Source organism: the organism of the source record quoted next, unplaced genomic scaffold (assembly GCF_019419815.1).
Source record: "Pyrus x bretschneideri cultivar Hongxiangsu unplaced genomic scaffold, Pyrus_bretschneideri_v1 Contig52, whole genome shotgun sequence".
In the NCBI taxonomy this organism is placed as follows: domain Eukaryota; kingdom Viridiplantae; phylum Streptophyta; class Magnoliopsida; order Rosales; family Rosaceae; genus Pyrus; species Pyrus x bretschneideri.
In genome coordinates, this window is record NW_025999790.1 from 179,693 (window position 1) to 205,562 (window position 25,870).

At 35.4% G+C, this 25,870-nt stretch overlaps 1 protein-coding gene and 1 pseudogene across 1 annotated transcript; one reads left to right on the forward strand and one right to left on the reverse strand.

Annotated features, from left to right (window-relative positions):
• Positions 1-11,022: 11,022 nt before the first annotated feature.
• Positions 11,023-18,117, reverse strand: LOC103954928 (annotated as a pseudogene).
• A 3,017-nt stretch (positions 18,118-21,134) lies between these two features.
• Positions 21,135-23,684, forward strand: LOC103954927 (ATP-dependent Clp protease ATP-binding subunit CLPT1, chloroplastic). Its single transcript, XM_048570146.1, has 6 exons — positions 21,135-21,567; positions 21,664-21,699; positions 21,815-21,924; positions 22,702-22,881; positions 23,061-23,188; positions 23,265-23,684. Exons 1-6 carry the CDS (start codon positions 21,332-21,334, stop codon positions 23,295-23,297), a joined length of 723 nt encoding a protein of 240 aa, XP_048426103.1. The 5' UTR covers positions 21,135-21,331; the 3' UTR covers positions 23,298-23,684.
• The last annotated feature ends 2,186 nt before the right edge of the window (positions 23,685-25,870 follow it).

Sequence of the window (25,870 nt, forward strand, 5' to 3'; positions counted from 1 at the left end):
AAAAATTAAAAATAAGAGAACTGTCACTCTGCTACCTTATCATTTTAATATAATATTTTATAATATTAACATAAAAATTAATATTTAATTGTGAAATGATATAAAATTTATGAACAATTCCAATTTCAACTTGACACACTTTCTTTAGCATTTCTCAAAAAATAAATGCCTCACATACTGTACATCCCTAAAAATCTAATCTACTGACTCCTGAGTACTGACAGCGACAAGGTCCCAACTACTAGTCCTTCCCAAGATTTGAAGGTAGAGAGCATGTTGTTGCAACTGCCAGCAATCATCGTCAACCCAATTCCACTGGGAGAAAGAGGATTCTCTTTCCTTTTGATCTCTCTTCTATTTTCTCTTTTTTTATTTGAATAATTACGGTTTAATCACATCAACATCTTATATTAATTTTTTTATAAAAATAATAAGACAAAAAATAATATATAAGAAAAAGAGAAGTAAGAAGATGGAAATAAGAAAAGAGAAAATCTTACACCATTCCATTCTCTTCATTCAAGATAAATAGCTATAGACAGCTAGATAGATATATTGGTCAACCCAACCAGTGGGTTTTTATTTTTGCCTTTTATTTTACAAGAGCTGAATTTCACACATTATCTTAACTTTCCAAGAACTTTTTTAATTTATGAGTCATGACCAAATGAAAATAGAACAGGATTAACAAAAGCACGTGAGAAATTATAAAGAGTGTGGGCTTATTATTTCTCATTGCAAATTTCTTTTTCCCATTGAAACATCTTATCCTTTGGGTCTCTATAATTAAAAGTCAGTTAATATCGCTTTTGAACTTTACACTATGTTTGGATGAGGGAAATAAACATGGAATTTTGGTAAAAGTCAGAATTTATAAATTAACAGACACCATTTCTCTTGTTTGGATTCATAAGCATAGAAATTTAGAATTTCCGCATGGAAAAAAAACTTGGAATTTGGGACCTCCAAATCCCAAGTTCAAATTCCATGTAAATAGGTGTCATTTCTCAATTTCTATGATTGAGAGTTTAAAAATAACAAATTCTATATTCAATTCCATTGTTCTTTTAGGTTAACCAAACAAGAAAATTTACAAATTCTAGAAAATAAAATCTCGTCATTTCAATTTCCGTCATTTTTAAATTCCTTAGTAATCTTAAATTTCTTCACCCAAACATAGTGTTACTGTCACACATCAATGTTGTCCTTGAATAGCGATTCAATTAGGTTAATGTTTGCATCCCTAAGAGGAATGCCATAAGGTATCATCGCCATATAAAATTCATAATTCCTCGTGGAAAGTGTTATTAGCATTTCAAAAATCTCATTCTACATTCCTCACAAGTATATTTTTCTTTCTAAATATAAAAAATTTAGAGTGTGGAATGAGGAATTTGGAGTGCCAATAACAATTCTCATTCTCAATCTTTATTTTAAGATCATTCTTATAACAATAATTTGAATCAGAAATCATTTAATCGTCCAAATGTAGTTCATCATGAAAATGTTACTTGGTACTCACACTGTTGATTTGTTCCATATATTTGAATAACTAAATGATTTCTTATCCGAATGATTTTTTTTATATAAGAATGATCTTCAAATCAAAATTGAGATTATGAATTTTATACGGTTATGATACTATATTTTCTTGTTATAAGTCGTCCTGGAAATTGGGATATATCATCATTTTCCTCTTTATAATTGAACATCAATCAATAACATCTCTAAAATTAACTACCACACATCAATATGTTTTTTGTCAGTCAAATCTGTCAAATTTTTTATTAATATGCTAGTATGGCACTCATGTGGGGTCAATACACCCAAATATTTGGCGCAGAAATAAAATTAGGGTTGATTGAATTTCACACCCTTCAAGTTTTAAGTGATTTAAGTTCTAATTTTATCATGTTGCACTTTAAGATGTTGAAATTGTATCAATTTGTGCATTTGGTCTTATTTATTGTATGATAATTTGCTACATGAATGATATGATGACCTTGAGCCCCCTTATATGTGTTGACGTGTAAGTTGCATTTGCATCAAATTTAAAAGGAAAAAAAATTCATCAGTTTAATGATGGATTAGACATTCAAAGAAACAAAATGCATAAACTGATACAATTCCAAAACCTCATAGGGCAATGTGAGAAACTCATGGTGCATTTTGAACCCCACTTTATAAATGTATTAGCCCTAAAACTAAAGGAAAACAAATAAATTTAAACATTAAAAACCATAATCAAAAGGTTTAGGTGTCATATTAAAAATGTAGAAGCAGCTCCACCCTTTAGGGCAATAATTGTCCAAACAATAGGCAATTATTGCCGTAGAGAGTAATAATTGCCTAAGTGAGTATTTGACTAATCAGGGATAACCGTTTGAGTGAGTATTTGACTAGTCAAGGATATGTGAACAACAAACTATGCCCTTGTGCGTTTTATTAAGAAGTCAGATTCTGATTTTACGATTGTTGCAGTTTATGTCGACGACATGAATCTCATCGAAACTCCTAAAGAGCTCGAGAAAACTGGCGCACACCTGAAGTTGGAATTTGAGACGAAAGATCTAGGAAAGATTCGACATTGTCTCAATCTCGACATAAAGCACCATTCGGATGGAATCTTAGTACATCAATCGAACTACACCCATAAGGTGTAGTGTCGCTTTAACGAGGATAAAGCAAGGCCTTCGAGTACTCATATGGTCGTTCAATCGTTGGATGCAAAACGAGATCCCTTCCGTCCGAATGAGGATGATGAAGAGATTTTGGAGCCCAAAGTTCCTTATCTAATTGAGATAGGCACTTTATTGTACTTAGCTCAATGCACTAGACCCGATATCTCTTTTGCTATTAATTTTTTGGCAAGAAACAGTAATGCACCAACACGTAGATACTAGATTGGAGTTGAAGACATCTTCCGTTAACTTAAAGGTACTATGGATCTGGATTTGTACTACCTCTATGGATCCTCGAGTGATGTCGCACCCCCCTTATCTCAAGTCAATTTTCGTCTTGTTGGTTATAATGACGCAAGATACTTAGCTGATCCGCACAAGGCGTGTTCCCAAACGGGTTATGTCTTTACCGTTGAAGGCACCCCAATCTCTTGGAAGTCCACTAAACAAACCTTAGTTGCCATTTTGTCTAACCATGCTAAAATTCTCGCCTTACATAAAGCAAATAGGGAATGCTTTTGGTTGAGAGCAGTTGTGGGCCATATTCAAGGCTTCTACAATCTTTACCCCGTCGTTGACGTCCCGATGACGATCTATGAAGACAATGCAGCATGCATCGAACAACTCAAGAAGGGTTACATCGAAGGAGACAACACCAAACACATTGCGTTGAAATTCTTCTTCTCACATTAACAACAATAAGAGCATCAGAATATTAAAGTCAACCAAATATGTTCACAAGACAATTTGGCGAACCTCTTCATCAAATCACTACTAAAGATGACGTTTCAGAAGCTTGTTAAAGGAATTGGTATGCATAAACTTTATGTGTTGTAACATTGCTAGTTCTCTTTGGAACTGTGTCAAACTTAGGGGGAGTATTCTGAAGTATACTTGTTTGATCTTAATGTACTCTTTTTCCCTACAATTAGCAGCATTTTTCCCACTGGGTTTTTGCTACCTAACAAGGTTTTGGCGAGGCACCCACCTTGGGTTGATCATATCCCTAATGACGTCCCGTAGACGTTTCATTTAACTTTCATTACTCACACATTTTCCCTTAGACTATGGATTTTGTCCTTACTTGGGTTTTTACCATAGCCTAAGGGTTTTTTGTGAGACTTATTTCCTTATGCAAGTTCCTACCTTATTTGAGAATTTAGATTTGATTCTAGTTATTCTTCCCTATTAGGACTTGTATTCCTTGGAAGAGAATGATTTCTTCTCTCTCTTATTACTAAAAATAAAGGCACTGTGAAGGGGGAATAACACATCATCTACACAACCCAACAAACACATCTCTCTCTATATTTTCTATGTGTCGTTGGCCTGCTCTTCTTGTTAATTAAATATAGGCCACAACACTAAGTACATTCCCACCTCGAAAAATAAACTATCCAGTAATTAGTATTAAAAATTATATATTAAAAAAATAATAAATTAGTAAAAAAATGATACAATTTTAGTATTAAGTATCTATTTCTTTTTTCTAAAACCACTTCCTCTCTCTCGAAACATCTTTTTCTTCCTCTTTTTCTCTGTCTCATCCCTCCCCTCTCATTCTTCTTTTTCTTCGTCTCACGCTTTCCCCTCCCCTCTCCCTCTCATCCCACTCTCTCCCTCCCCTCTCTCTCCTCTCACGCCCCAAAGAGTAGTATTATGTGTCTCGTCTCTATTAGAAAGATAGTACAAATAATAATACAAATAAATAGTAAGAATATCATTTTGCACCCCAAAACCCTCATTCCATACCCCCAAGAATGCAGCACAAAAAATGGATGAGGCGGACACCAAGGTACAGCCACCAAGCATGATTGGCTTGGGACTACTGTGAAGCCTCTGCTCCAGCACAAGCTCCAGCTCGTCGTCTCCATCTTAGCCCTCATCAGTTGAAGCGCTTGCACTCCCTCGATACCCATATTTTCAAGGGAGTTTTAACGAAAAGCCCACAGTATTGTTCACTTTAACGAAAAACCACATTTTTACACTAAATAGTCAATCATGATACTATTCACTTTACCCTTTATTTTGCCTTTATCATTAAAACTCAAAGTTTTCAAGTCATTTTCATTAGTTTTCCTTATTTTCAATTGGGGGACTTGGGGGGTTGGGTTTCATAGCAATTTGAATGTGGCGACGTCAGCATGACGTTAGAGTGCACTTGGGCACTGGGTCAGGCAAGGAATGTGATTGAGCAGTCCAGCTTACCTGGGTCCAGCAATTGGGCCATTTTTTGGTAAGGGGGATAGAGCAATGTTTCTTCTCCTTTTTTAGAATAATAATTGCCCTGGCATTTGGGCTAGAACTGTTCTAACGAGGAGTTGGGTTGCCTAGCCGCAGAGACACAGCGAGAGGGTGTGATAGGGCGTGGGGTGGCTGAGGGCAGCCATGCCAAATCGGGTCCAAATAGAAGACCGGACATTTTGCACAAACCAAAATAGAAGTCGGACATGTGTTGTTTTGTACCTCAAAACAAAAACAAGTAGCCTTAAGCATAATAATTATAATATATTTTGACAAGGGAATACAGAGACATCGTTCACTCACCAGCAAACCTGCTTTGCCATAATCCTTCATTTACCTGCAAAACAACACAACCAGATACTTCAAGTTAACTTCATCTTATCAAGAATTGAGTGGAAAATAAACATTCACTAAAGAATAGCAGACAACCAAACAATACAAAGACATTCACTAGATTACAATTTAGGGAGTGAAGGGAAGTAAGGCAAGGCCTTACTCGGACCCGACAAAGACAAAAGTGAAGGGTTTTTTTTTTTTTTTTTTTTTTTTTTTGAGTAACAAGTAAAGGGTTTAGGATATAGAAAAGACACAACAAAGTCAAAAGTAAAAGACTTTTTAGCAAAAATGATCCATGAGATTTACATAACATATCACTTTGGTCCCTGAGATTGACAATCAATAGAAATGGTCCCTGAGATTGTCCACCATCCATTATTTTGGTTCTTCCGTTAAGTGTCCCGGAGCTCTTGGTCGGAAGTTTGAGCAATTTTAAAAGCTTCGTAACTTAATCATTTCTTAACCAAATTCAACCCATAATATATCAAAATGAAGATAAGAAAGTGTAAAATAAGATTATACCTATTTGGAAGCCCAATGGTTGCGGAGATGACTGGAAAATAGCCTGAAAAGTGACTAGTCCGCGGAAAAACTGGAAAACTCGCCGGAAACTGGGTAAACTTTAAACGTTCATAACTTCTTCAATACTCAACGAAATCGAGTGATTCAAAACAAAAATCATACTTCTCAATGAGACGGAGATAATGGTACCTTTCTTGACAGATAAATTTTCATGGTTTTGCTGGAAAACGGCTCGAAAGTGTTTGTCTTAGTCTCAAGTTAGCCAATTTCAAGTTGTTTTTCGGCCAAACCAAGGCGAATTAGCCATTGATAAAGACACCATTATCTTCATCTTGTTTAGAAGTATGATTTTATTTTTGAATCACTCGATTTTGTTAAGTATTGAATACGTTATGAACGTTTAAAGTTTACCCAGTTTCTGGCGAGTTTTCCAGTTTTTCCCCCAACCAGTCACCTTTCAGGTTATTTTCCGGCCATCTCTGGCAACCATTGGGATTAGAAATGGTATAATCTTATTCTACACTTTCCTATCTTCATTTTGATGTATTATGGATCGAATTTGGTTACGAAACGATTAAGTTACGAAGCTTTGAAAATTGCCTAAACTTTTGGCCAAGAGCTATAGGACACTTAACGGAGTTTTTAACGGAATGACCAAAATAATGGATGGTGGACAATCTAAGAGACTATTTCTATTAATTTTCAATCTTAGAGATCAAAGTTATGTGTTATGCAAATCTCAATGATCATTTTGACTAAAAAGCCAAGGTAAAATTACTATTCTCTTGAGTTGTCCCGCATGTGGGTGCACGAAGAGACACGTGTGTGTGCACCCTACAAAACGCAATAACACATTAGGAATAAACCTAGTATCAAACTTTGCTCTCTAATACCAAGTTAAACAAATAATTTGGATATGTAATAATTCTCCCTAAAGATGTTATTTATAATAAAACAAGATACAAACCTAAACTGAACGAGCAAGCCAAAATAGAGGAGTAATCTTGTAATACTGTCCTATTTTCTCACTCTCCGCCATTTAACCTCATGCACAATTAATGTGTATAATGTAAAGTGCTAAAAGTGGCTTACCACTCTCAAAGACACTGCCAATCATGGTTCTTCAATTTCAGTGGTGTCTATCCCCAAACCCCACGCAATGAAACCTGAGAATCTGCTTTCAATTTGGTCCTTAACATTTCTTCCAATTGGGGGATGGGCAACGGTTATGACAAGCGGGTAACCGCGATTATTTATCTATAATCGTTTATGTTCCTATCCGTATAACCGTTTACTCGTTAGGTAATTGCATAAACGGTCATGCCTATAATCATAACCGTTTATAAACGGTTATCCATACCCATTTAACCATAACCATTTACCCATTTAACCATGACCATAACCATTTACCCGTTTATCCTTTTTTTTACCCATTTACCCCTTTGTTCATCTGTCTACATGTTTTTTTTTTAACAACTTGAAAATTACAAAAGAAAAATTTGTCATAATTTTCGTTTTCTAACAATTAAACACCGTTATTGGTATATTTTAGCATGCATTTCTCTATTTTAATCATTTAAGTCCTCATACAAGTCTAATAATTGAAATAATAGTTTACGAACGATATTTTTCTGTTACACCCAAGTAAGTCTTTAATTATAATCTATATGATTACAAAGTAAAGCTTCTAAAAACAAAAAGTAATTATTATCTTGAATACTAGATGATTCAAATACTTTCATAATATCCCTCTTGATAGTAATGCTAGCAATAGCCTTAAATAAGGGTTACAATGAATTGTAAAACCTCTTAAAACCCAAGTGGTCCACCATAGATAAAGGATACTCATGTAAGATAATCATATAAGCTAGCTATTTCCTAGCATTACCTTCATCAAAACTATGTGCACCATGTTTAACAGACCCATCACCAGTTATAACTGGACTCTTTTTCTTTATCGTCAATATAGGACATGTTCTAACATGTGAACGTAAAGATGAAGAGGGTTCGGACTAGAAGGGGGGGAGAGAGAGAGAGAGAGAAAGAGAGAGAGAGAGAGAGAGCCAGTTTCCAAAACCCTCAAAATCCTTGCGATAAATTTTTTTTTTTAATTTTTACATATATTAAATTAAATGGGTAAATAGATACCCGTATAACCGCGAGCAATACCCATAATCAATGGATACCCGTTATAACTGTGGGTAATACCCATAACCCCCCATTTAAATTTCACGGATAAATGGTTATACTCATAACCGTTTATTCGTTTAAACGGTTACCCATAATCGTAACCGTGAACTTTTCCACTCACCAACCAACACACGATGCTTTTGGAAAGATTCATCCTTGTTACGTTGATGGGGCCACCGGATGAATACCATAGCAAGATCCTCACCTATTTTTCAAAATGATTATTTATCTTTTTACATAGACTTTACTTTTAGAAAACAAATTGATCACCACCACTTGTCATTACAACCACTAACCTTACATCACCAGTGTCATTACCATCACCATCGTTACAACCATTACTGCCACTGTAATCATCATCACCAGCACCACCACCACCGTTGATGCCACCACTACTACTACCACCTAAAAAAAGTTGAGGTTCCACCAAAAAACCAATTGTCAATATAGGGAATATCCCAACTTCTTATAAGCCCTTGCATGGTTTGATCCCTTACTGATGTGGGACTTTATCCTTGCATTCTCACACACCTCTTCCAATGTGGTGAATTTTAAAGTCTAACAAGTATACAACACAAATTGAGTGGCGTGTAGTACGTGTGGTCGTTGGGCTTCGCAAGTTCTACTCTGATACCATAAAGAAAATGTTCCACCATAAAACCAATTGACAATATGGGGAGTAACCCAACTCCTTATAAGCCCTTGCATGGTTTGGTCCTTCATTGTTGTGGGACACATTCTCACACCACCACAACTGCCACCATTAGCACATCAACTACAATTGCCATTAACATTGTTGTCATTATCATAGCAACCATCACCACCACAACCACAGCTACCACCACTAGCACCATAATTACAACTGCCATTACCACTAACATCATTGTTAGCAATCATCACCACCACAACCACAACCCACACAACTGCCATCATAACAACCTCCTTTACCACCATTGTAACTAGGAACATGAAATTTCCCAAAATTTCAATGCCTACAGTGACACGCCGAACCCTAATATTCTCTAAACACCAAAGTAGGCACGTGTTGGTCGACGCCTGAAGGTGACGAAGCCATATTAGGATGCATGAGAAATAATAAATATAGACAAAACTTATAAATTTAAATACAATGAATATGCAACATAGGAACTTGTTCAGAGCATACAACTAACTAGAACACTAAAAAGAAATAATATAAAATTGAATGAGCAAAAGAATGAGTCCTACATCAAGAGGACTCGAAGATGACGATGCGGAAGTGCCTAGACGTTAGGATTGTACGCCTTGATTCTAAATCCTGAAGGGGTGCAAAATAAACATGAATGGACCAAGTTGAGATATATATATATATATATATAATACTGAAACAGTTACCAACATACTAACCCCCAAAGTTTTATGAAAACTCAATAGTATAATATGTAATAGGTTTTCAGAAAACCCTAGCAAGCCATAAAACTTCCCATGAAACATACATTGAAAAATGTGCTAAATAGTGGTATCATGTAATTGTATCTCACAGCCAAAGCCACCAATCTACGCCCGGCCGAAGCCACCAACCTACTTCTGGCCAATATATGAGTATCATCGGCCTTAGGCCGAACAGTAACCACTAATTATGCACAAAAACATTGAATATACATTCTTTCCAACATAAATATGTATATCTCAAAGACATCTTCATGGCATATAGTCATCCATCATATATACTATAAAGAAGTGTAAAAACATGTTCATAAGCAGTATATAGTCATCCATCATATATACTACAAAGAACATAAGTTCAATAAAATATGGTATTCCAAAATATTCTCCGTAAGCATGATAAACATTAAGTGTAAATCTAATTTACTCATAAAACGTAACCATTAAATCATGCTTTTCATGTATGCATTTCTACTAATAAAACATGCATTTTGGAAGAGGTCCACTCACAGATACTTCATCGTTGAAGAGCCATGCAAACTAGCAAAGATGGAAACGCCACAATAATCGCACCTAAGCACATAAATGGTCCAAATAAAACTCTACCATAATGGTTGAATTTGGGAAAACGGACGTAAAAAAACGGATTCAGGACGTCAAAATTAGCCTAGAAAGGGAGATTAGAGAGAGTGCACGGGAGAGTTGAGAGAAAGACAGAAAGTGAGGGAGAGAGGTTGAGTGTTCTGGGCCAAGGAACAAAACAAGGGTCGGCCCCTCTTGGGAACACCTATTAAGATCCAAAAACAATATTTTAAACAAATATCTCATAACCCAAATGAATTTACCACAATACCCTTCCGTTCTAAAAAAATTCAAACCGGGTTGTTACATACAGTTATATTTATACCAAACGACCACACCCCTACTATAGACACCACCATAATACCCTTACAATGGTTAATATCATCACCATCGCCAGCCCCATTACTATTGCTATTGCTACCATTATTGTCGCCACCACCTATGACTGCAACTGCCAACATTACACCATTGTCGCCATCACCACCACCACCATTACGACCGCCAACTATGTTGCAATTGTCACCACTACTGCTGTCACCAATGCTACCTCTACACCTCAACCACCACACCCTATTATTAGCACCACCACCCTCCCCAACCATTATCCTCAACACCGCTGTCGTTGCCAACACTACCCCACACACTGTCTATTTTTGTTACTACATACAATTATATCACTTTTACATTGAAATTTACCAAATACTTTTACACCGATTTTCTTACTCACAACACTTTTAAAAGTAAAATTTATCAAAAGCCCAACTACTTTAATTTATAGCTAATTATTCTTAAACACAGCAGAAGCAGTATTTTTGAAAAACACAGCAATTCCAAGCTGATTGTAAATTTGAAAAGATTAAGAGAAAGGAATTTAGGTGAGAGAAAATAAGTTTCATGGGGAACTTAGTTGTAAATGGCAAAAGTACATACATTATAAGAATTGCATTTTTGTACAATCAAGGCTTGACAACTAATTTATCAATCAATCAACTTGTTTCATGATCTGAGTTTGTAATAAAGGTGTTTAATCCATTTCAAGCATCTAGATGAACAAGTAGAAAACCATTAAGGGGAAGCCCCAAGACGAGTCTCTAACCACAACCATTTCTTTCTACTGCAACAGACCGACGATATTCTATCGAGCAGCCCCACTGCTAGAACATGTAAATTTTATGAGGTTATATAATTAAAACACAAACAAGGAGTTGGTTGACCTGATCGTGAAGTGATAGTCATTGGAGACCAAGTGGAGATGATGTAGGATGCGGCAACACCAAAGTCTTCTACAAAGCACCTAGCTGATACAATTATTTTATGGGAAGTGTTTGTTGTGTATCTAGGATTCACAGTATCTACATTAATCTCCAATATTACATTCCTATTATATGTTGTAGACCATTTAAGGTTGATTTACATCGGAATAAATCCAACATTCTCCCATTGGTGTGCACATATAATATTTATGTTTATACTTGAAATTGGAAATTAATACCACTTTAATGGCCATGTAGTTGTGATAGCATCCTATCCTTGATACAAGTTTCTGTCAAATAAGTCTATCAACATGGAACTAACAAGGTTGTAAGGTTGACACAACCCAAAACCTTCATAATCACACATGCTAAAATCCTCATTCACATGAAACACCGTCAAATTATGATTGTAGAGATGAACTTTAATTACTTGAATGTGTCTCAACTTTTATCATCTCAGGTCCTCTTTAATGCAAACTTCTACTGCAGTTGCAAACAAAACTTCATAAAACATAATTAATTCAAAACCTACAAGCAAGATGAATTAACATGTTTTTAACACTGGTTCATATACCATATCAATTACTTTCGTGAGAAAATTTTCAACACTTACGAGCAAGATGAAAAAACCCTCACAACTAATACAACATATAAATCATGTCATGCCATTTTAAGTCGAACCAAAAGAATTAATCCACACTTACAAGCAAGAAGATTAACCCTTCCGTTATGATTTAAAATACAATTTGATTAACTTGATATTAGATATATAGTCATCCGATAATTGACCAACACATAAAAATATGACTATATGAATCCAACTGGAGATTGAACTGAATAAATGGATTCAAACAACCATACATACCTTATAGGTCATCTGCAAATGTAAGGTATTAATTACATGAAACTCTAGCTTCCACTAATCTGCAACATCGTCACTTAATTTGCAAATCATTACTTAAATCATACTTTTGAAATATGCTTGTGGGAACACCCTTACTTAGTCAATGAATGCATATCACTACAAAATTGTCTTTCTTTATCCTTTCCTTAACACCTTAAATAGCATAATCTCAATGAAAGGTAAAACTAAGACATTCACCACTGTTTATACAATATCATGCATCCAACAACCACCTTATTTGTATTAATAATTCCATATTTATTCCAAGTCCCCATGAGCCTCAAAATTCTTTCTAAAGATTAACAAATAATCAACCAAGGCATCCAAATGATTGCAAGTAAAAATATTGACATACAACAAGTACTCATTTTCTACAACTTAGACATATTATTGTCATTCGAATCATGGCATAATTCTAATTTCATCAACCAAAACACATATTCATGGAAGGTAGAATGACACTTTAATAGATTCATGCAAATCCACTCAATGCTCAAAACTTTAGAACAACTCCCACTAAACTTTTAGAGTTTATACACTTACAGCAAATAAGTTAATAAGTGTGAAGCCAAATTTTCTTTCACTAATTCTCCCACTTGGGCAAACACTCATCAGTACTTAATGTACATTATTTCAAAGATATACCAAAATAAAAATGCTTCATATTTTAGACATAATAAAATAGACATCACAACCAACATAAAGTTGTCAAACAGAATTTCAGCTATGAATTACACTTACTTTAGAATTTATCATAATTAATTTATAAGCTTGATTGCTACCAAAATTTTACAGATCAAAATAGACATACTAATCTTCATAAAATAAAAATATAGAGTCGTTTTAAGTCAAAATAATTGTCTAAAGTGACGTCCCAAAGACAAAAACAATCTGCCAGCAAAACTGTCTGTATGAGCATGGGTTACTAGTAAATTCACTATAATTACATTACATTGCAAAAAATTACAAACGGTTACAGACACATAGTAGACATATATGTGTTGAACATATCAAAAATTCAGGTTATTTGGTGATCATTAGATGTGTCATTCATCTGATTTTAACCAAGACACGCAATCTGCCAGAAACAATTATGTGCATCTATCATGAATTTATGCATCCATAACAAATTCAATTTCATATCATTTCAATTTCGATGTCCAAAGGAAACTCTAGTAGTCAAATTTTATCCTCTATACCGATACCATAGTTGAAATTGAAAAGATTTACAAGCATAAAAACTCAAATAATGCGTACCTTAGCAATCCTTGATTAACCTTCATGGGTCCAATACTTTGCATCAACAAGTCTCATGAAGTGACACAAAATACGTCATGAAGCAACCGATTTCCATGCCTTAAAACCACAACCTATTATGGGGCTCAGTGGAAATATCTGTAACTGATGGTATGGGACTTTATCCCCAATAAACTTCATGAAACTAGATTAATGTAAACCTACAGGCAAACAAATTAATTTGTTTCTAGTATTGGATTATATGCGACAAGAATTACCTTCATGAAAAAACTTCAACACCTACTGGCAAGATGAAGCTTTCACAAACTCCTGTGAAATAAAACTCATACTATGTCATCTTAATTATAAAAAAAAAAAAAAAAAAGAAAAGATCCCCACCTACAGGCAAGAAGATTATCCTTTTCATTCTAATAAAGATGCAATGTTGATCGAAATAACTTAAAACCATAGTCCCAACATCAACTAAGCCGCTACGGCTTGCTTAGTTGACAGGACATTGATCAACTCTAGCCTGAAACCATACAAACGTCACATGGATTAATTAGCTGTAAGTGACAGAATTATGATAACCGGATTTAATCTTAGAGTCTTGCCAACACATGGCATTAATTTAATAATCTTCTGCATGACTCCCTTCGATATTTAATTAATCTCAAGAAACCTGACAACATACTTGAAAGAGATTAATCACGAACAAGTTGTATAAGAACTGTAATATTAGTCTTCCACCACAAGGATGTCAATACGCATGAGAGAACATGATGGAGCTAATTGATTCAAAATAGAAACACTTAAAACAATACAGTTGCTTTAATTCAAAAGCCAAAATTGTGATATCACCTAAATGCTTTCTTAAGTCAAATGAGTTCCCTTCCTTCTGTGCCTTTCTTTCCGTAGTACAAGACTCCTAAAAACTTTAGTATCAAAATCGTGCATTAGCCTTGTAAATACCAAATTAAATAAAGGAACAACCAAAATTCTTTTCTTCCAAAAGCAACATCTCCAATATATTGCCATACATTAGCCTTGAATAATTTATTTTCTTCTCCCCTTATGGCACATAAAAATTAACTGATAAAAGCATTGTTTAAATTCTTTAGGCATAAGACAAACTAAAACTATATACAAGTTTGAAAACTTATGCTTATCAATTAAGCCACATGCTTTGAATGAAATACTTACCTCATGCCTTCATATGTTCACTACTTTATAAACATATATATAATCACATGATTAACCAAAAAGCTATAATTCACCACATTCCAAACTCACAACAATGTTTAAAATTGCATCATCTCATACATGCTTGAACCAACACGCCATTTGCTTAATAATGTTGCCAAAATTTATATTAAATTACTTTCATGTATAAGAAATACATTAAATTCATTGACAAGCATGTATAAAGTTGAGCTGCGGAAAACTTAACATATGCATCCTTGAAACACAACTTTAATATATGTTATCATAATCATACATATGGTCACAATCTATATACCAACAATAGTATTGAGACAATAATCTAAAAGTGAACCAATTCCGTCTCCTGTATTTAGAAAGATGTCAAGCAGCATTCGGAATCTCATGCCCATCTCTTAATTGTAATAATTAGGTAATTGGATTTGAACTTAATTTAATTTACCATTCATACGCAAAGCCATAGGCAACATATACGCTTTTGCACTAGTGTCGGAATATCCAAACTATTTTGACAAAACAGTCTCGAACAAGTACGATAATCTATATGCATATATAAATGCTTCTCGGCATGCCTTCTTTATGCATACAATTTGGATAATGGTGTTATGATAAAATTTACACATGCAATGCAAGCTCTATTTGCATAATTGGCTGGAAAATTACATGTACTTGCTTGATCAAAATATTAGCAACTTCCAGGCTTCGGTGGTGCGACCAAAACATATTATATGCAATATAATGCATGCATAAACCATATTATATGCAATTATTATAGGTATGGTTTGAATACTGTTGGGATTGGAGGCTTATTCCATATTTGGATCATCACCATTTAAATTTTTATGCTTCAATATGTTCAATCATATACCATGGTTACAATATTCATGGACGATGAAGAAATTTACTTGCTTAGATCATCAATCAATGGTTTTGGAATCCAACACAACCATTCTTGTATAACTGAACATGAAGACCAAAAGAGAATATCATACTAGGATCTCATATGCCGATGAACTCCCCCATTGGGCTTGCTGATGTACAGGTATCTCCATATTTTCTCCAATACAAGGTTAGAACAAATGTAAGTATATACACAACTTGAAATTATAATTGTATATATTAGCCATACTTTTGCAGAAGCTACCAACTGGTCCAGTCTTTGATTTTATCATTCCTTTTATATTTAACTGGGTAAATATACACAATAATTTAGGCTTGTGACCCAAATGTGCGGCATTAAAGATGGTGTGGAAGATAAATGCATTAAGTCGATCTCACTCTCTCCTCGGGAAGGTGTCTTCCTATGTATACGTACACAACGGAGCCAGCCATAGGGGCCTCTTCACTGGGACGGCAAGGCCGCCACACCGACAACCTCTTAACCGTGCGGCCTCCATCTTTGATTTTTATATTTAACTAACACTTTCAATTTATAGGTTCAAAAGAAAATAATAGGAAAAACACCTTTACATAATAGCACGATATACATATATTTATCTGCTTCTCCAAATTCCTATATAATTATAGGATTGGTCCACAACTTGCTGCTATTCTTGATAAAGTTTCCCCAGATTCATGCCATAAGATTATGAAAAGATATTATTGATTAAAACAGAATGGTTATACAACCTATTAATAATCCTCAAACCCCACTATCCAACACGGTGGTGTTGCCGTGTACATGCAATCACATGCGGGTATGCAGTTTTCATGGAGGTTCGGCGTGGTGGTGTTGCCAAGTGCAATCACAATTTGAATGTAAGATCAAAACCGCAGTTCATGAAAATATTATATAATCAACCTTCAAACTTAATAAGTCTTAATCATAAAACCAGTGGCTCTGATACCACATGTAAACTTTATGTGGTTATATAATTAAAACACAAACAAGGAGTTGGTTGACTTGATCGTGAAACAATAGTCATTGGAGAACAAGTAGAGATGATGTAGGATACGGCAACAACAAAGTCTTCTACAAAGCACCTAGCCAATACAACTATTTTATGGGAAGTGTTTGTTGTGTATATAGGGTTTGCAGGGACCTTAGTATTTATACTGGATAAGGCATTAAGGTTTCGTCTATAAAGAATTCTCAAATCCCACTTTTTTAGCCTATCAGTTAGGTATCATAATCACATAAAATCAAGAACTCCAGCAATCTTACTTGTATTACAAGACACCTAATATAAGATTTGATATCTTTAGGAAATCAAATCACATTATCTACATTAATCTCTCATATTACATTCCTATTATATGTTGTAAACCATTTAAGGTTGATTTACATCGGAATAAATCCAACACTTGACCCTATACTCAAGAACTCCATCAATCTTACTTGTATTACAAGACACCTAATATAAAATTGATATCTTTAAGAAATCAAATCACAATATCTACATTAATCTCTCATATTACATTTCTATTATATGTTGTAGTCCATTTAACGTTGATTTACATCGGAATCCAACACTTGACCCCATACTTTTGGCAATCGTTGGACCCTCCACTGTTATATATACAGAAGAAATTAAAGAACCCAAAATTGTTATAGTTAATTTTTATTCAAGCGGAGAAAAGCAAAAGTAGTTAATTCAAATTATTGTATATTACTATTAATGTAAGTAATATATTAGTTACCACTTATCAGTTGTCACATCCAAGCCCGAGGTCCATCATATTCCGAGCCTGCTTCATCACCGTAATACGATATTGTCCGTTTTGGGCTCCTACCACGGCTTCACGGTTTTATTTTTGGGAACTCACACGAGAACTTTCCAATGAATCATCCATCATGGAAGTGCTCTCGTGCGCTACTCGTTTAACTTTGGAATTCCCATGGAACTCGAAGTCAGTGAGCTCTCAAAAAACCTCGTGTTAGGTAGAGATGAAAATATACATATAAAGCTTCCAGGATTCACTCCCCTAATGATGTAAGACGTCACACTAGTAGTACTGGGAGCAAGATTGTTGGCAGTTTTAGTAGAGTTGCCTTCCAATTGATAGAAAACTTGAGCTTCTGGTGATTTAGGATCCAGATGCAGAAGTTCTGCGGGCATTCAGTAATTCCATGCCAACCAGAAAATTAAGCAGAAAAAATAGCGTGTCAAAATTAGAATACTACTGCAGAGTGGTATGTATGTATGTATGTATATAAAACTCGAAATACTTATGTACGTACGTACCGGGACACTTGGAGACATTAGCGGGGCCTTGCAAACGGCTGGCAGACCTAAAGCAAGCGTTACATTCAGCTGTAGACTTAGTGCAGGATCATTGCGATTTTTAATGATAACACAAAGGCACCTCTTATTGTTGTTGCCACTTGTTTGTGAGCAGTGCAACAGACTGGTGTAGGAGCCTTGGCTTGACCTCCAACGTAAGGCAGACACGTGGCCATCCCTACTAACTGCTGTGTACATTCCTCTCTGTCTTTTGCTGAATCTGCTGTTGCAAAGGTTGCTGTATAACTTGATGTCATAATTAACAGGACTAGGACCAAGTAGACAAACCCTAATGCCATTTTCTGAACTGAAATTAGTAAAGGATAATATTTCAGTACAAGGTAGAAGAGAGAGAGAGAGAGAGAGAGAGAGAGAGAGAGAGAGGGTAGCCCTTTGTTAATTTATAAGAGAAATGAAGGTGGTAGCTAGAGTGTATTGGTGGACTAGTAATGGTCTGGTCTTGTTAGATTTTTGGATCGGCGGGGGCCCCACTTTAACAACACCATTTCATATTAGATTTTTGGATCGACGAGCCTGCGAGGTTTCACTCTATCAATTTCGATTTTATTATAACTTTATCACAAAAGATATCAGCATTAATTAAAATGAGATAATCATATTTAAACCTCATTGTTTTCTTTTCACTCACAGATGTGAAATTCCAACAAGCCTTTGGGTTCATTCTTTCCGATGGCCACTTCCATTTCATAATTTTCTTTCAAGGCTATTTTTCAGCGTTGATGCCACCATGACATCGTTCAACCGTATTGTCGACATCATGCACAACACATCTTATTTCATTAAAATAAATAAAGATTTGACAGGGTTGTGGTGATACACACACTAATTTTTTATTTTTTTACACTCATGTTTTATCTTGTGTATTGTTTTTTTATTTGATTTATTTCATCTAATGGGAACACAAATAATAATAAATACTGTGAGGCTAAAAATAGTATGTGAAAATCAGCAATCTACGAAAACTTTTTCTCAAAGTGCACTTGGTTAGGGCTTGTTTGATATCTAGTTCACTTTCAGTTTCTAGTTTTAATATTTTTGTGCTTAAGCTATGAAAACAATATATGGAAAAAAATATGGTGAAGAAGGATGGTGATAGGAAGGAGAAGAAACAAAGAAGGAGAAATGAATCTTAAAACTTAAAACAACACATAAAATGATTTTGGTTTTCATTTTGTGTGTCTCTCTTACACTATGTTTGGATGAGGGAAATAAATTTTGGAATTTGGGTAAAAATCAAAATTTATAAATTGATATGCACAAATTCCCTTGTTTGGATCCATAACCATAGAAATTTAGAATTTCCACATTGAAAAAAAACTTGAAATTTGAGACCTCCAATTCCCAAGTTTAAATTCCTTATAAATATATGTCATTTCTCAATTTCTATGATTGAGAGTTTAAAATAACAAATTTTGTATTCAATTACATTGTAATTTTAGGTTAACTAAACAAGAAAATTCACAAATTTTAGAAAATAAAGTTCCATCATTTCAATTTCCGTCAATTCCTTAATAATATTAAATTTCTTCATTCAAACTATGTTTCTACGTTTCTCACCATCCTTCATCCACAGTTCTATTTCTCTTATGTCTTCCATCTCCTTCTCCGCTATCTCTAACACAAAAATAACAAGAACGAAATGGTTATCAAACGAGTCTTTAGGTGGCATGGGTTTCAACCGAATCAGTAGCAAATGATTTTTGTTCGTCTCTCAGCATCCTTTTTGCCTCGATGAGTTCTTCCTTCCTCTAGTTCTTATTTATCTCAAATTCTAACCATCTTGTTCGCTCAGTACTTCTCTCACTTTCGACCGGTGACATAATTTAGAATTTTTGAGCCAGATGCTGGTCTTGAGTTTGTTGTGTTTTGTAGTTTCTCTAGAGGAGTTTTTTCAGTGTGCTTTCTGGGCTCTTGGTCTTTTTACTGGTTGTGAATCTCTTTGACTGAATCTTAGGATTTTGCCCTTCTCGTGAAATTTCTCATGGTTCACTTTTATGGGCTTGCTCTGTAGGAATTTCCCATGTCCCATGGCCCTTGGATATGGTCAAGTCGAAAATTACGCAAGACTAAAACTATTGGCAAGCAATACATATAATTGAGATACGTCATTTACTTTTGCACTCAAGATCCTTACATGTACCATCTAGTGATTTATATCGAATATTGACTTTATGTGGAATCGAGTTGAAATTACCCATTACAAGAATTAAAGCCCCAAAGAGCTCGTAGATAAAGTGAAATAACCGAAGAGCTTCATATCCGATCGAATAAGAAAGCAAAAGGATCAAACAAGAAGGAAACAATCCCCAAAAAATATATATAATTTGGTCCACCTATATATTTTCTTCCAGATCTCTCCTAAACAAATATAAATTCCTTCAAAATCAACCTATCAAATCCCACTCTTGATGACTAAGGCCTTCTGAAATTCCATTATCTACTAAAGAGCTCATAGAGAGAGTAGAACTTGATTCGTTGTAATTAGAACACAATAACGATATAAATTCACTTCATTCCTATTCTTAGTCTATGTTGTTAGTAAACAATTTAGTGGCATGAGTTTTCCCATACCAACTTCTTACTTTTCCTATTCCTAGGCTATCTGATCACTTACTTCTCATTAAAATTTACTTTAAGTAAACATGCCCTTAATGAAACAAACAAACCTAAATCTACAAATACTAGAAAATATAAATATTGTTTTATGCTAAAAGCTAACTTCAGAGATAACCTAGAAATAAAATGTGATTATGAAATTGTCATAACACATTCATATTTTGTCCCTCTCCGACAGAAACAACCATAAGAAGAAGACAAAAAAATGATATTGCATCAACAAAGAAAGAATAAGCCTTCACACGTATCCTATGATAAAGACTAACTTGTACAACAATGTATGATACAATATAAAGGAATGTTTACAATCATTAAACGTTCTACCTTCTTTAACTCTCATTCCAACCATGTTGTGTTGCACCATGTTCTTAACTATTTTCTTTATTTTACGAGTCACTCCTTAAAGATTAAAATGGACCAAATCCAACAAATTAATTATGACATGAATATAAGTGGTATACCACGTATCTTAATAAAAGTGATGAAAATTTTTATTTTTTAAGTTATTAACATTTTAATACGCATATTCTCACCATTTATATAATAACATATGATGTACCACTCTGTGTATCAGTCACATTGAAAAATATCTCCAAACACACAGACGTTGGAAGTAAGACAAGGACTCCACCCTCCACTCTCTCATTGAAAAATATCTCCAAGCCCAGACGTTGGAAGTAAGACAAGGACTCCACCCTCCACTCTCTCGTCGAAAAATATCTCCAAGCGCAGACGTTGGAAGTAAGACAAGGACTCCACCCTCCACTCTCTCCGCTCTCACTCTCAGGCTTCGCTAGGGCTAGGCTAGGGTTTCTGAGAATTGGAATTGTAATTGGAATTGGGGCACAGAAACAGCAGCAGCAGCTGCAGAAGAATATGGCATCCACCTCCATTGCACTCTCAGCTCTCTCAATATCACCCTCTTCTACCTCTCAACCCCACAGAAACCCTAGCGCCTACTCTTCTGCCTCCCTTCCCCGCCATCTTCCCCCCTACAACCTATCTACCACGTTTCTCGGCTCAAGGCTTTCCATTCGAATGCCGAATCTAAAGCACATGGCTTCCAAGCCTCGGACGGCCGTCGCCACCGTCCTCTTCAGCCTCCCAACAGCGTAAGTCTTCTTCTCCCAAGTGGTGGTTTTGTAATTGGACCTAGATTAAAGCCCAGCCCATCTTAGTGGTACTGTACTGATTGTTTTGTTTTGCAGGAAGCCCGACAGGAATTCTACTGGGGAAAACTCCAAGTGAGTATATTCGTTTCATTTGATTGCATTTCTTGTGTTTCTTCTTTCTTGTGCGTGCCTATATGTTTCCATGTGAATGTGAGCAGTGAGTTATTTATTGAATTTTGGTGTTTAGATGGTCCGCTAGAGCGATAAAGTCGTTTGCTATGGCTGAATTGGAAGCAAGGAAGCTTAAATATCCCAATACAGGGACCGAAGCACTTTTCATGGGGATGCTGGTTGAGGGTTAGTCAGCTTCTTTCGAGCTCATTCTCGTCCGTATTTGTGCTTCCATGTTGTTTTATTTTTTATTGATTTTTTGTTATGAAATGTTAAAACGCTGGTAATTGCCCTGCCTTCATAGAAGTGGTTCCTTTTGTAGATTACAAAACGGTTCTGTGTAAGTAATGTGTTTGCTAAGAGAAAGTGTGCCTGCACTTTAGCATTTCGAGAAGTATGAATGGCTTTGAACTTTTCACTGATGATTTTATGATTTGATGATGCTGCATCTTGGGTTTATGGAAAAACCACAGAGGAAACAATATTTGTATTTTCTGTCAGGGGAGTTGATTTTCCCACACCCTTTTTAGCCTCCCGCAAACCCATCTTTGTTTCTAACCATGATATTGAATCAGTTAAACAGAAACAACGAACATGATTAAATAAGGTTGTGTAGGAAGGGTTAAAAGGGTGTGTGTTTATCATTTCCCTTTTTGAAAAGTGGTATGTTTGAAGTCTTTATTATGGTTCTTGTTATCTTTACAGAAACCAAGGGAGGAAAGCTTGTTCATTTTCAAATCATAAGTCTTATTTCTACTTGATCTTTAACAATTAACCTTTATCTGGATGAGCTTTGGTTCACTGGATCATAAGTTGTTTACTTTAAGAATCTTACCATGCTAAAGACTCACCTAGCAGCTCCTTCAGTGGCTTCCATGTGCCCTTGCCTCTTTGTCAACGTTTGTTTAGTGTTCTTTATTTTTTCGTGTTCATGTTAATCAGATATATTACTTTTAACTTCAGGAACAAGCCTAGCTGCAAAGTTTCTTAGAGCTAATGGAATCACGCTCTTCAAGGTTCGAGATGAAACTGTAAATTTACTTGGAAAATCAGACATGTACTATTTCAGCCCTGAGCATCCTCCATTAACTGAACCAGCTCAGAGGGCCCTTGACTGGGCTTTTGATCAGAAACTAAAATCAGGTTGGTAAATTTAGGTTCAGAAAATCTAGTGATGGTGATTTTGTGGTTCTTTGAAATCTAGGATTGTCATCAGTTCCCACCTTTTCCATGTAGGCATGTATGCTCTCCATGCATAATTGTTTGGTTGGCTAGTGCATTTTTATCCTCACTAGTTATTGAGATTGTCTTCTCTGATGCAGGAGAAAATGGGGAAATAACAGTAACTCATCTGCTTCTTGGGATTTGGTCTGAAAAAGAGTCAGCAGGTCACAAGATCTTGGCGTCCCTAGGTTTTGATGATGACAAAGCTACAGAGCTTTCCAAATTTGTAAGTTTTAAGCTGGATTTTCTTCTTGAGTAGTTTTTGTTTTAACGACTGCTAATATGGCTATTGTTTCATACAGATGGATAAGGATTATGATCGTAGCTTTAAATAAGGTATAAGGAGGCAAAAACGTCCCATTCTCCAAACAATTGCTTGCTGTCAAACCTTCGCCTACACAGCCTTGAAAAGATATCGCTTCCTGGTGCTTTTGGTTCAGGAAGTTCCTCTGCATATGGTGTGTTTCAGGATGGAGATTCGCAAACAATTGTTCGTTGATATAAATTTTGTATTCGTTGTATTACCGAATTCATGGAATTCAAAAATTCCATGCAGCAGTAACATGGCGCGTAATTGACTCTTGCAAGAAAGAAAAGAAAAATGATTCACTTGTTTCTATTTCATTAGTTTTTACCTTGCCTTGCTAAGCATTCAGCCGCTTTCCAACATCTGATGTATTGACGCTTTCATTGTATTATAAGACCAAGAGTTGAAACATTCATTGAACTCGTACAATGATTTTCGAGGTATGGATGTTTATCCTTGGAATACATTGTGGCGTCGTTTATTCTTGTATTCTGTAATTTGAGATATGTGGCAGGTTCCAGGTCGGTTAAAGAAACAGTTGTTTCTAAGTGCATAAACTCAAGAGGTTCTAAGTGCGTACACTGACGGTCAAATTATCACGTCATGTTTTGGCCTTTGGGGGTAGTAGTAATCTGATGGCTCGTGCATAATCTGCTACAAAATTAGTTTCACTGAATGTAGCGAGGAAGAGAGGGAAAGTAGTGAAACGCTAGAAATAAAAAAATTATAAATGCACAGAGTTGCTCCTTGGATCATTCTTTCTATGTTTCCCAGTTACATTTGATCTGCCATGGTGGTGGTGGTGCATGATGAAGAGTCACTTGCCACCGGAGAGGGCAAAATGGGGACAAAACTTGTCCATTGAAAGAAATTCTTAGTTGTGATAAATCTTATCGACGGTAATGCCAACCCTAGTCGGAGATTATCTTCTTTGTTGAATGATATCTCACACTTTTACACGGTTTTACTAGTCACTAGTCACCCATTTGGTCGCATGTGTCCTTGCTACTCATGACCCCATTTTAAACAATCTTTTTTATATGTGTACCATAACTTCCCATACAACAACATACTTAGAACTTGTCAAGTTAGCTAAATCAGTGTGTTTCATTATCTGCACTTAAGTTCGAATTTCATTGTTTGTCCTTTAAATAAATTTTGTTTAATATTTTTACTGCATTTAAACCTCCCAAGGGGAGCCAATTAGTAATTTGAGCATGCAATCAATAATGTAGGAGAGGAAAAAGAGTGCAAAAACTATTTTTCTAATTGTACCATGTGTTTTGCACATAGTCTACATGCATGGTAATAAAACCAACAAATGTCATTGCATGAGTAATTTTGCCACCAGGTGTAATCTCAGGTGCAAATTTTTTATGGAGTTTAAACGAAAATCGTGATGTTAGCTTTGACGTTCTGGTGGAGCTTGATTCTTTTATACCCACCTCCTCCTTCTCCTCCTCCTTGTGCGCGGCTGTTTATGCCTTTAATTTCTTTTTCTCTTTTCGCTTTTCCTTTTTCTTTTGCTTTTATCTAATTTCAACCATGATTGATAGGCTGATCGCTAAGCATTTGAAAAAAAAGGGGAAACCAAAATGCATACTCGCAGCGAAGAACCGGTAGATCAAAATTCCTATCAAGGTGCTCATGGACTCACTTTTTTCATAAAAGAATCTGCAAAATTAATTTTTCTAAAAAAGAAGAGAAAATATACCATGTATAAAAGTAGGAGCCCTCTAAAGAGGAGAATTTGCTGCCTAGTGGCCAAGATAAAAAAAGAACATTATCATCTGCCCTTGTACAGTGTATATGCTTTTAGCTACAACAAAAAATATTCACTGAGCATTGGGAATCCCACTTAGTGCCTTCTCATTTTACATGTTAGCATAAGGCTGGTTGAAAATTTGATATGCTAGCTACGAGAAAATTATCATCTTCCCTTTTCTGTGACTAGCTACTAGAAACTTTTTTTATTATCGATAACAAAAATCATCTGGTATGCCAATCTACATGTTATAACAAATGTGGACAACAAAACTGATATGTTCCACATCTGGTATATTTTATTAAAAACAAAATTCACGTGGTACAATTAGTATCATTGGAACGCCAAGCGATCAAGTGGTTACTACCGCAACTGCTACCACAAAAAATAACCCACCTTGTTGGCTGCAGTTGCAATCTCCCAACCCCTCTGATTGTCACCACCGCTTGCACCAAATGACCACCACCAAAAATTTACTTCTTGTCTTGAAGGCTCGACCAGCAACCCTATCGCCGCCACCATCATGAGAATCTGTCACATCAGTTTTCTTCTTCTAGATCTAGAACTAAGAACTCGTTTGAACGTACTTTTAAAGTGACTAAAACGCTTTTGGTGAAAATATTTTTGAAACCAATCATTAGTAAAAATGAAAGTAAATTCTGGAAAAGCACTTAAAGTATAGACTAAATTTTTGAGGTTTGTTATTGAATACATTGTGGATGCAAATTTCCATCTTCTTCTTGGACAAAATTGCACCTACAAAACAAATAATAACTTAGGTCAAGGCCAAGAGCCTCACGCACCCACGATGAATGGGCGGGGGGTGCTTTGGCCGA